General features: G+C 43.3%; 1 protein-coding gene across 1 annotated transcript in view; it reads left to right on the forward strand.

Annotated features, from left to right (window-relative positions):
• The window catches only part of CARD8 (caspase recruitment domain family member 8), an 11,401-nt gene extending 3,178 nt beyond the window's left edge, over positions 1-8,223 (forward strand). Inside the window, 5 exon segments of the mRNA XM_011378180.1 lie at positions 2,734-2,859; positions 3,190-3,306; positions 3,308-3,332; positions 7,965-8,144; positions 8,147-8,223. Of these exon segments, the coding sequence (XP_011376482.1) occupies positions 2,734-2,859; positions 3,190-3,306; positions 3,308-3,332; positions 7,965-8,144; positions 8,147-8,223 (525 nt within the window).
• The last annotated feature ends 795 nt before the right edge of the window (positions 8,224-9,018 follow it).

Below are 9,018 nucleotides of genomic sequence, written 5' to 3' on the forward strand. Positions count from 1 at the left end.
CTGCAAAGTTTGTGTTGAGAAATTGGCTGACAGTCTTACGGGAGCTTTGTTGTAGGTAACTAATTGCTTTTCTCTTGTTGCTTTTAAGATTCTCTCTTTGAAATGATACTTGGCATTTTGATGATGATGTGTCCAGGTGTGGACCTCTTTGGGTTTATCTTGTTTGGGACTCTCTGAGCTTCCTGGGATTGTGTGTCTATTTCCTTCATCAGGTTAGGGAAATTTTCAGACAACGGTTTTGGAAATAGGTTTTCGATTCCTTTCTCTTTTCTCCTTCTGGCCCTCTGTAGGCTCCTCCTCTGAAGCCTTTGCGTACTCGCTGGTGGTCTCGGTGAATTCTTTCTGTTCCCTAAGTGATTTCTGTGTGAGAGGAGGGTTACTACGTTCGTATCTACGATCCCACTCCCCTTTCTTCCCCAAAACTGTTATTTCAACTCCTCTTCCCCATCGACGATAGAAAACCAAGTTCTGTTAAGTTATTTAAGTCCAAACCTAGAATGTCTGTTCGATTCTTCTATTTCCTTTCTTTCCTACATCCAATGTCTCATTAATCCCAACGGATATTGAAATATTTACAGAGTGTACAATCTACGGAGATACAGACGACAAATCGGTAAACAAAGAGATAGTTGAATACATATATATTTACTTCCAAACTTCACTTTCATAATATAACTTATTATATCTCTGTAGAGCATAAGCTCCATCGATGGGAGGGACCGTTGCCACTTAATCAGAAATTAGTTCCGAGCCCAGTGTAGGGCCTATTGTAGGTGCTCATGAAATTTTGTCAATAGAACAAATGAAACGTGGTCTGTCTTCCTTCTTCTGGAGGATAAGGAGAGAGGAGAAATCTTTTCTTTGCTTGAAACTGTAAATTAAACTCAAAATACCTATCGTTGCTCTGAGAACCCTCCCTGCTTACTGTAGAAGCAGCACAGTCCTCTCTGTTAGCTGCTGGCCACATGTCCCTACTGTGTACCTGAACTGAGGTGTGCTGTAAATTCAAAATACACACGGAATTTGAAGACTTTATATGAAGACAAGTACGTCGGTGTCATTTAATTCTTATATCGATGACATGTTTAGATGATAATATGTTGGGTTAAATCAAATATGTCGTAAAGGTATTACTAAAAATAATCTCACCTGCTTCTTTTTGCTTTTTAAAAAATATGGCTGCTAGAAAACTTGAAATTACATTTGGGGCTCAAATTATATTTTTATTCAACAGCGCTGTTCTAGGGAGATTTATTTACTCATTCAATCAATATTTATTCCATGCCTGACATATTCCAGGCACTGTTTTAGGGGCTGGAATACATCAGTGAACAAAATAGACGAAAACAGAATAATCAAAGGTACCGTATGGAACGTTGATGCTCTAGGAAGTGTAATTTAATTTAAACTAATTCTTGAATAATTTTGTTTTTTTTTTTTCCTTTTTGAAATTAAACTTTTCGCAGTGACGTTGGTTAATTAAATTATATAGGTTTCCAGCGCACGGTTCAGTAACACGCCATACATATATTGCATTGTGTTTTCCCTACCCAGAGTGAACCTTCCTTCCGTCACCATGCATTTTTAAATTTAATCTAAAATAAGTCATCCTTTAAAATAGTTCTTCGTCAGAAGTGTCACGGTACATTCTTGTCTTTTGTCCGTCAATTTTTTTTTTATCCCTCCGGCGTTGTTACTCTTTATTTGGGTTTGTACGGTGATACCTGGAGAGCGATTCGCCTCCCTTCTCTGCCTCCTCCCTGTCATGGTTTCATGTCTTTGATCAATACAATTTGAAATTTTTCTCTTACTTGATCTTCTAGGCCCAATTCAGGTTGCGGCATCAACCGTCCTTTCCTTCAAATGTATCTACTGATTTTTAAAACTCAGTCAGATGGGCAGATAAATTGTTGCTCCATAATTTGCACAGTCGACACTGCACTCAGACCAAGAAGTAGGGTATCGCCGGCTTCTCTGGAACCTCCTCTTGCCCCTTCCTGCCCCCTCCCCGGTCACTACCTCCAAGAGTATTTACTAACTGGACTAGTAACACCCTCTACTGTAATCGTTTGTAACAGAAATTCTTGCCCTTTAATTCTGTAGCGTCTCTACTGAACCGCATTTGAGAATTTTCAAATGCTATTATTGTTCAACGTGTTTGAGTTCTATTCTGTACCTGGTGGCCACTCAGATCGTTCCAAGGACTCTTCCGCTCTGGCTCCTGGGCCTCTCGGAAGGGACGTCACTTCTGTATGGCTTGTTGGTGCTCGGGTGGCAGAGCATCTCACGTGGTAGCCACCCTGCCTCGGTGAGAAGTCAGGTCTCTAATTAGGTCTCTAAGTAGATCTCGGTGAGAAGTCAGGTCACAGATGTAGCTGCAAACACAGACGGGCCCATGCCGAGGCACAAGAGGGGAGCATCTTTGTACCCAGGTTTGAGGAGCAGTCAGCCACGTTTATCTTTGCTACATCATACAAAGAAAACTGAACTCTACAGAGATGTGTAATAAGAGGAATCCCTTGGCTCTGAGATAACCGACCGTAGAAGTTTGTGATACATTTTTCATGAATGGAGACATCATCGTACATATGTATCTGTCTGTATATGAATCTTTACATCAATCAAATCGCATCATACATATGCTACAGCATATAGATAACTCTATGCCCCTACTTCTGCTTATTGACCTTTTCACTTTTGCTTTCTAATTCGTTTTTGCCTTTTCTTCTTCAGGCAATAGATGGAGAGGAAGCAAGTTTCCATGGTGTGCGTCTGCAGAGCTCAGCCCCTGTGGAAGCCCTGAACTTTGGATCCCGTTATATTGTGTCTTGTACCGCTAACGTGGACATAACACCCAAGGTCGGTTGAATGTGAATCTGACTCGACAGGTTTCAAAATGTTTTGTACTTTTGAAATAAATGGAAGCCCGATGGAGGGTGTGTAGCTCAGACAATTCTTCTCTGAACCAGGTGTTGCTGAGTGCTAAGCTACACGTCCTTACATGGAATCATAATATTTCTTAAAATTGTAAACTTAAAAGGATGTTGACCTTTCTCCCTCCGTTTTCCATTCAACGAGCCATGAGATTGTGTAAAAAACCAGGGGTTAGATTTCACTGGCCAGTTCACTGTAGGCCACGAGTCCTTTCCACCCTCCACTGCTTCAAGTCAAGTGGTGTGTTTCCTCTAGGAGTTGAAATTGTCCTACAGAAACCCTGGAGAAATCTAGCCTTTCTCTAAAGTCTATACAGGGAAGATGAAGAAACCGATCCGATTTAAAATTACAGAAAAAAGACATCAGACTTTAAGTCTGGGAGACTTTGGTGAAGCCAGGTAAGTAAAAGAATGATGCTGAAATTTGGGGGAAGAAAAAGTCATAAGCCTCTACCCCGGGGTTGGAGCGAAATATGTCACAGGAGAAAGTCTGTTTGTGGTTCCATCCAAGAGAGGAGAATAAATCTACTGTCAGTTGATAAACGACGTGAGTGAAACCAAGGTAGGTGGCAGGGGTCCATCTCGGGAGTGAAGTGAGTAAGTACACCTGGCAGTGGGGATGGAAACCCTTCATGTCTAAGAGGTAGTGAACAGTCCGAAGGAGCATAAAGTCTGTTTATTTCCATTTTCTGTGCAATTTCGTAATTGTTGACATACATGGAGACTGAGCAGTCGCCAAAGGAGGAGGTCACAAAATTCATCAGAACTTTAAACAACTTTGAGGATTTTAAAAACCGAAACGTAAGACCATGTGGAAAGCTTAATGGTAAACACTGTTTGTCCATTTTCTGAAATGGTGGTTCAATTGACAAATCTTCTGTCAACCTATAAGTATATTCAAAGTTCTGCGCTATCAACAATCCTATTAAAATGTTTAAAAAATACATGTTCAGATTTACTCACTTAATGTTGGCATTTTATGTTTAAAACACATTTGCCTACACGGTGATTTTTGGAGGACAGCATGATATGATTATGTTATAGCCTTCTCATTTCCTAACAGGTGGGAGTCGAGACAATATTAGAAAAATTTGTTCCTTCCTCTGATCATTTCCTTAATGGGTGACGAATGACCTACTTATTTGGGTTCCATTAGTATATTAATGTCCAAAACAGGATCCTTACTTTAGGAAATGGAATTCAATTATTTCGGTGGGTTGCTTCAGAGTTTAGATAAACTAAATAAGGGTATGTGATCGATTGCATCTCATCTTCTGATTTTTCTCTTTTTCCTAGTGGGTCTCCAGTTTGGTGCTGCGTCAACCCCTGTCTCCCTGTCAGGTCAGTGAAATGTTTATACTAAAAGCCAGCAGGTTGGTTCCGATTCCAGGAGGCCTTTGAGCGGTATGATGTCACTCAGTGAGGGTTCATTCCTTCTATCCTGGTCATTTATAAAGTCTGATGTCAGAGACAGATACATGCAGTGAGTATGATTGACTTCAGTGAGTGTGTTAGGGTGTAATTTGCAAACTTTGAGCACGCAACCATGTTTGATTAGGGAAAGTATTTTGCACCTGAGGAACTACAGATTAAAGTATTCCGATATGGCTGGAAATTACACTTTCAAAGGACAAAGCGAACGTGATTTCCAGAGAGGCGGGCAAGAAAGAGAAGCTGAAAGTCTAAGAATGACAGTAGGAATATTTTGGACCTTTGGCTGAAAGCGAAGGGGAACTGTTAAAAGGTAGATAATAACGCGTTGACTCTTCTGAACAGAGGGGATGATTGAATGTAGGTGAGTCATGGACGGGAAGTGGGGAACCGGAATTTGAGACTGCAGTGAAAATCGAGAACAGCATTTCAGCCAGGAACTGGTTTAGGTTATTGAAGTTGGTATGTGGCAGAGAAAGAAATCATTTAAAATGAGGGCTCAAGGTTCAGAGGACCTAAGTTCCATCGTCCGTAAGTAATAGACTTGGGTCTCCAAATCCTTATCTTCTCACGCCTGCCTCTCCATCTTAAATTGCCCAAGGTAGCAATCTAGAATGTCCCGGATGTCCGTGTAAACAAATACCTGTGTGGCAAAAGACAGAAAGTTCAACCTAAATGGACTTAAAGGGTGTGTCCCAGCTTAGGTAAAAGCAAAGGTGATAGGCGGGGCTGACTCTCAGGAAGGCTGATCCGGTGGCTCAGATGTCATCAAGAGGAAGCTATGGGTCCACCTTGCTTTCTATATTGCTGCCTTCGATGGGCCATCGGTCTCCACACCTGTAAAAGTAACAAGCCTCACATCTCAAAACAGACCACACAGAGAAGAAAGCAAGCATTGTCTGGTCCCTGCCAACGAAGAGAAGGCTCTCAGGGTGTCACATTGGCTCGAAACGGTGACAAACCCATTTCCTAGCCAGCTTGGGTTGTTAGGACGGAGGTCCAGAGAACAGACTAGCTAAAAAAAAAAAAAAAAGTCGTGCCCCACACCTGGAGTTGCAACTGGGTTCAAACTCGACTACGCATCTAGGTTAAGAGTCAGGTAAAGATGACTAGACAAAATTCGAAGAACGTCCCTGTAGGTGGTGACTGTGTAGCGTCAACAGAAAGGTCTCTGTACTTCCTACTACATAGGGCTCTTGAGCAAGAGGCATCTACCATGTTGCGTGAAGGATGATATTGAAACTCATTAGCTCAGTCTACAAGACCCTTCGGAAGCTGCTCCCAGCATATATCTTGAGTCAGATTCTCGCCCTGTACATCGTGACATCTCTTTCCTCCTCTTTTCTTTTTTTCTTGGCGTCGTTTTGTATTTAATACCAAAATCCCACTCCTTCAAATCCTCCCCTGATACTAAATCTTCGGCGAAGATTTTGCTCTAAAGTCTAGCCATCTCCTTTACGGCATTAAAGTAATAAGAAATGGTGATGAAGATGATGATAAGTGCAGCTTATTAAACCTCTGTGGTGTGCTAAATATTATGGGCACCCATATTTGTGCTTTATGGCCACCATTTCTGTTTAGCCCCGTCAACAAACTGTGGCTAGGCTTCGCCGGAAAAATCACAGAAGAGCATCAGTGTGAACGTGCAGACGGCCATGAAGTAACAATCACACACTGAGCATCTTTAGACACAGTGAAGCCATCATAGGCACGGACCTCACGCTCATGGGGTGTATATTCTGACAGGTGACAATAGAGAAACTTATTTTAAGGTGATTATTAAAATGCAGTCCAAGAGAAAGGAAAAGAGTGACATTTATGCCCTAGTGCTGAAGACTGATGAGAAGTTGCTTAACACACAGGAGGAATGAAAAGTAATTCGGGCACTAGGAATAAGTTGAGGATCTTTCTATGACAGCGACTTCACTCACATTTAAGAGTCATTGAATGTAAACTTCCAATAACCTTTTCCATATGGATACCAAGACTTCGCAGAAATTTTATCACCAAATCACGCTGTTTGGTGATAGCCCCAGATGACTGGGCCTTCGTTATCTATGCCATTGTGTTAAGAAAAAGTTCGAGAGGAGTGAGCTGTACATAAAAAGCAATCACGCTTTGACTGAAGAAACTGAGGTACCAGAAAGTGGTATGGCTTGGCCAAGGTCACACGTAGAACGTATACAGACGTGCACCAACGTGTATGTATTCTGAGGATGCGAGATGGAAAAATACCTTGTCTTTACCCCGTGTTTCCTGTTTCTTCTGTATTGTATTTATCCAGTCAGATTTATTAGAAAACCCTTGGGTGGAGGAACAGGTCTATCTCCATATCTCCAGCATTAGGTACAGAAAATGACAATTTAGGAACCCGAAGTTTCTGTTTGATTGTTAGAGGGATGAGCAGGTGGATGTCCAATGAGATAGAGCCCATTCTAGGGTTCTGATGAGAAGTGAGAAGTAATGAGGGACAGGCTCTCGAAGCTTGGCGGAGTGGAAGGGATTGAAGAATGCATGTACATTGTCTGTTTTTTGTGCTAGTTGCATGCCTTTGAGTCAGCTCCGACTCCTGGGGACCAAATGGATGAGTGACGGCCACAATGTCCCGTCCTCACCAGCCCTACTCAGCGCCCATAGACTCGTGCCCACGACTTCTTTTTATGGAGTCAGTCCAGCTCATATTTGGTCTTCCTCTTTTCCTGCCACCTTCTGTTTTTCCCAGAATTCCTGTCTTTTCCAAAGAACCCCACCTTCTCATGCTGTGCCCGGAGTAGGACCGCTTCGTCACTTATTGCCACCAGCGGATGTTTTACGCTGGGGACCCAGATGTTCCTCTTTCTGCTGCTCAGGGTGTCCATAGAGCTCTCCCCCAACTCCGTATTCCAAATGAATCAACTTTTTTCTCGTCAGCCTCCTTCACTGTCCACTTCTGCACTGGTACATAGTAATCAGGAACACAAAGGTGGGGATGATCTTGGCCTTGGTCTCCGATGACACGTCTTCGCTCTTGGTGATCGTTCCTATTTCTTCTGTTGCTGCCCCTCTGAGTCTCAGCCGTCTCGATTTCTTCGTTGCAGTCACCATTTGAACTGATGACTGAACCGAGGTCGGCACAATCATCTTTAACCATTTCAGCGTCTCCATGATCTCTGTTAATGTCGTACATTTCTTCTGAAGTCGTGATTTTTTTTCTTCTTGATGTCCAGATGCAGTCTCGTTCTGGCACTTTCTTTCACTTTCATCAGAAGTCTTTTTCAAACGCTACTTTCTTCTGTTCAGGTGGTGTCATCTGCGTATTTTAAGTTGTGGATATTTCTTCCACCAGTTATTTCTCCTCCTTCCTCTGAGCCCAGCCCCGTTGGTTCACGTGGTGTGTTCTACGTTCCAATCGTACAAAGAGGGAGACAAAATTCACTGAGCGTACCTCAATTCATGGGCCACTGAAAACGGACTGCGCATCCTGAGAACGCGTGTGTGAGAGATTTAGGGAACACGCGAAGGGGGACGAGCGACATCTCCACACGGAATCGTGATTTTCAGCTGGTCCAGAACCCTGTGACGGAGCTGTCCTCCGAGTCTACAACGCTTCCTTCCGTTCAGGTGCAGCCTTTGTGAAGAAGCAATGTCAGCCGCTGCAAGCCCGGATAGGGGACCCAGATGGGGTCCTGGACGATCTTCAGGACACTGAGGTCCTCACCGAGGGTGAGAAGGGGCTGGTGTAGCAGGAGCCAACGCGGCAGAAGAGGAACAAGACCCTGCTAAAGACAGTGGATCAGAAAGGGCCCTGGAGTTGCTCTTCAGAAGCATTAGTGAACGAGAGCCTTACCTGATGCTCTTCCTCAACCAGCAGACTTTGTGACAGTGACTCAGACAGACGGGATTCCAGTGTTCTCCGTTGGGAATGGAGAAGTGAAAATGTGACCATTGAGTCCGAGGCAGAAGAGGTCCAGGTAACACCGATCCATCTTGAAGGCTGATGTGTGACCTGGCAGATACCTAATATCCTAACCTCAAGAATATCTGAAGAGAGTAGTAAGCCCACTAAATATTTTCGAAGGAGGATACAAAAAATCTATTTCACCTGTTGACACATTTCTTGGAGACTTGGGTGGAGGAAGGCAAAGGCAAGTGTGTTTGTGGTCGACAGGGTCTGGAGAGGCGAATGCATTTGAGTAACTGGAAGGCAATTCTAGCGAAGTCACAACAAGAGGGAGGAAGGCTTCTCAAAACTATCTGCTGAGGATATTCGAGACATCCACAAGGATTAATAGTGGTGGTTTTTTTCATATGCTGCGCCTTTAACATTTTATCTACTACGATAATTACTAGAATAATATAAGTGCATTTGACAAAACAGAGCCCAGAAAGAAAAGAAAATGTAAACGCGGGCAGAAAACCTTTCGCCACTGGTCCCGGGAACGGACGGGTCAAATTTTCCTGGAACATCTCCATGGAATGCAGAGATGGAATGTGGAGTCACGGTCCCCACAGGAAGAAACGATGGAGCGTTCTGGTAATTCCGAGGGACGGAACTGGACACTCGGATTCCACCGTGTGACCTTGCCATGATCGTTCGGTTGTCTTTTGATTAGCGTTTGGGTGGCACGTCAATCTCCATCTTTTGGCTTCCAGCCTACTTATTATATTTGAAGTG

This window comes from Pteropus vampyrus, unplaced genomic scaffold (genome assembly GCF_000151845.1).
Source record: "Pteropus vampyrus isolate Shadow unplaced genomic scaffold, Pvam_2.0 Scaffold333, whole genome shotgun sequence".
NCBI classification, from domain to species: Eukaryota; Metazoa; Chordata; class Mammalia; order Chiroptera; family Pteropodidae; genus Pteropus; species Pteropus vampyrus.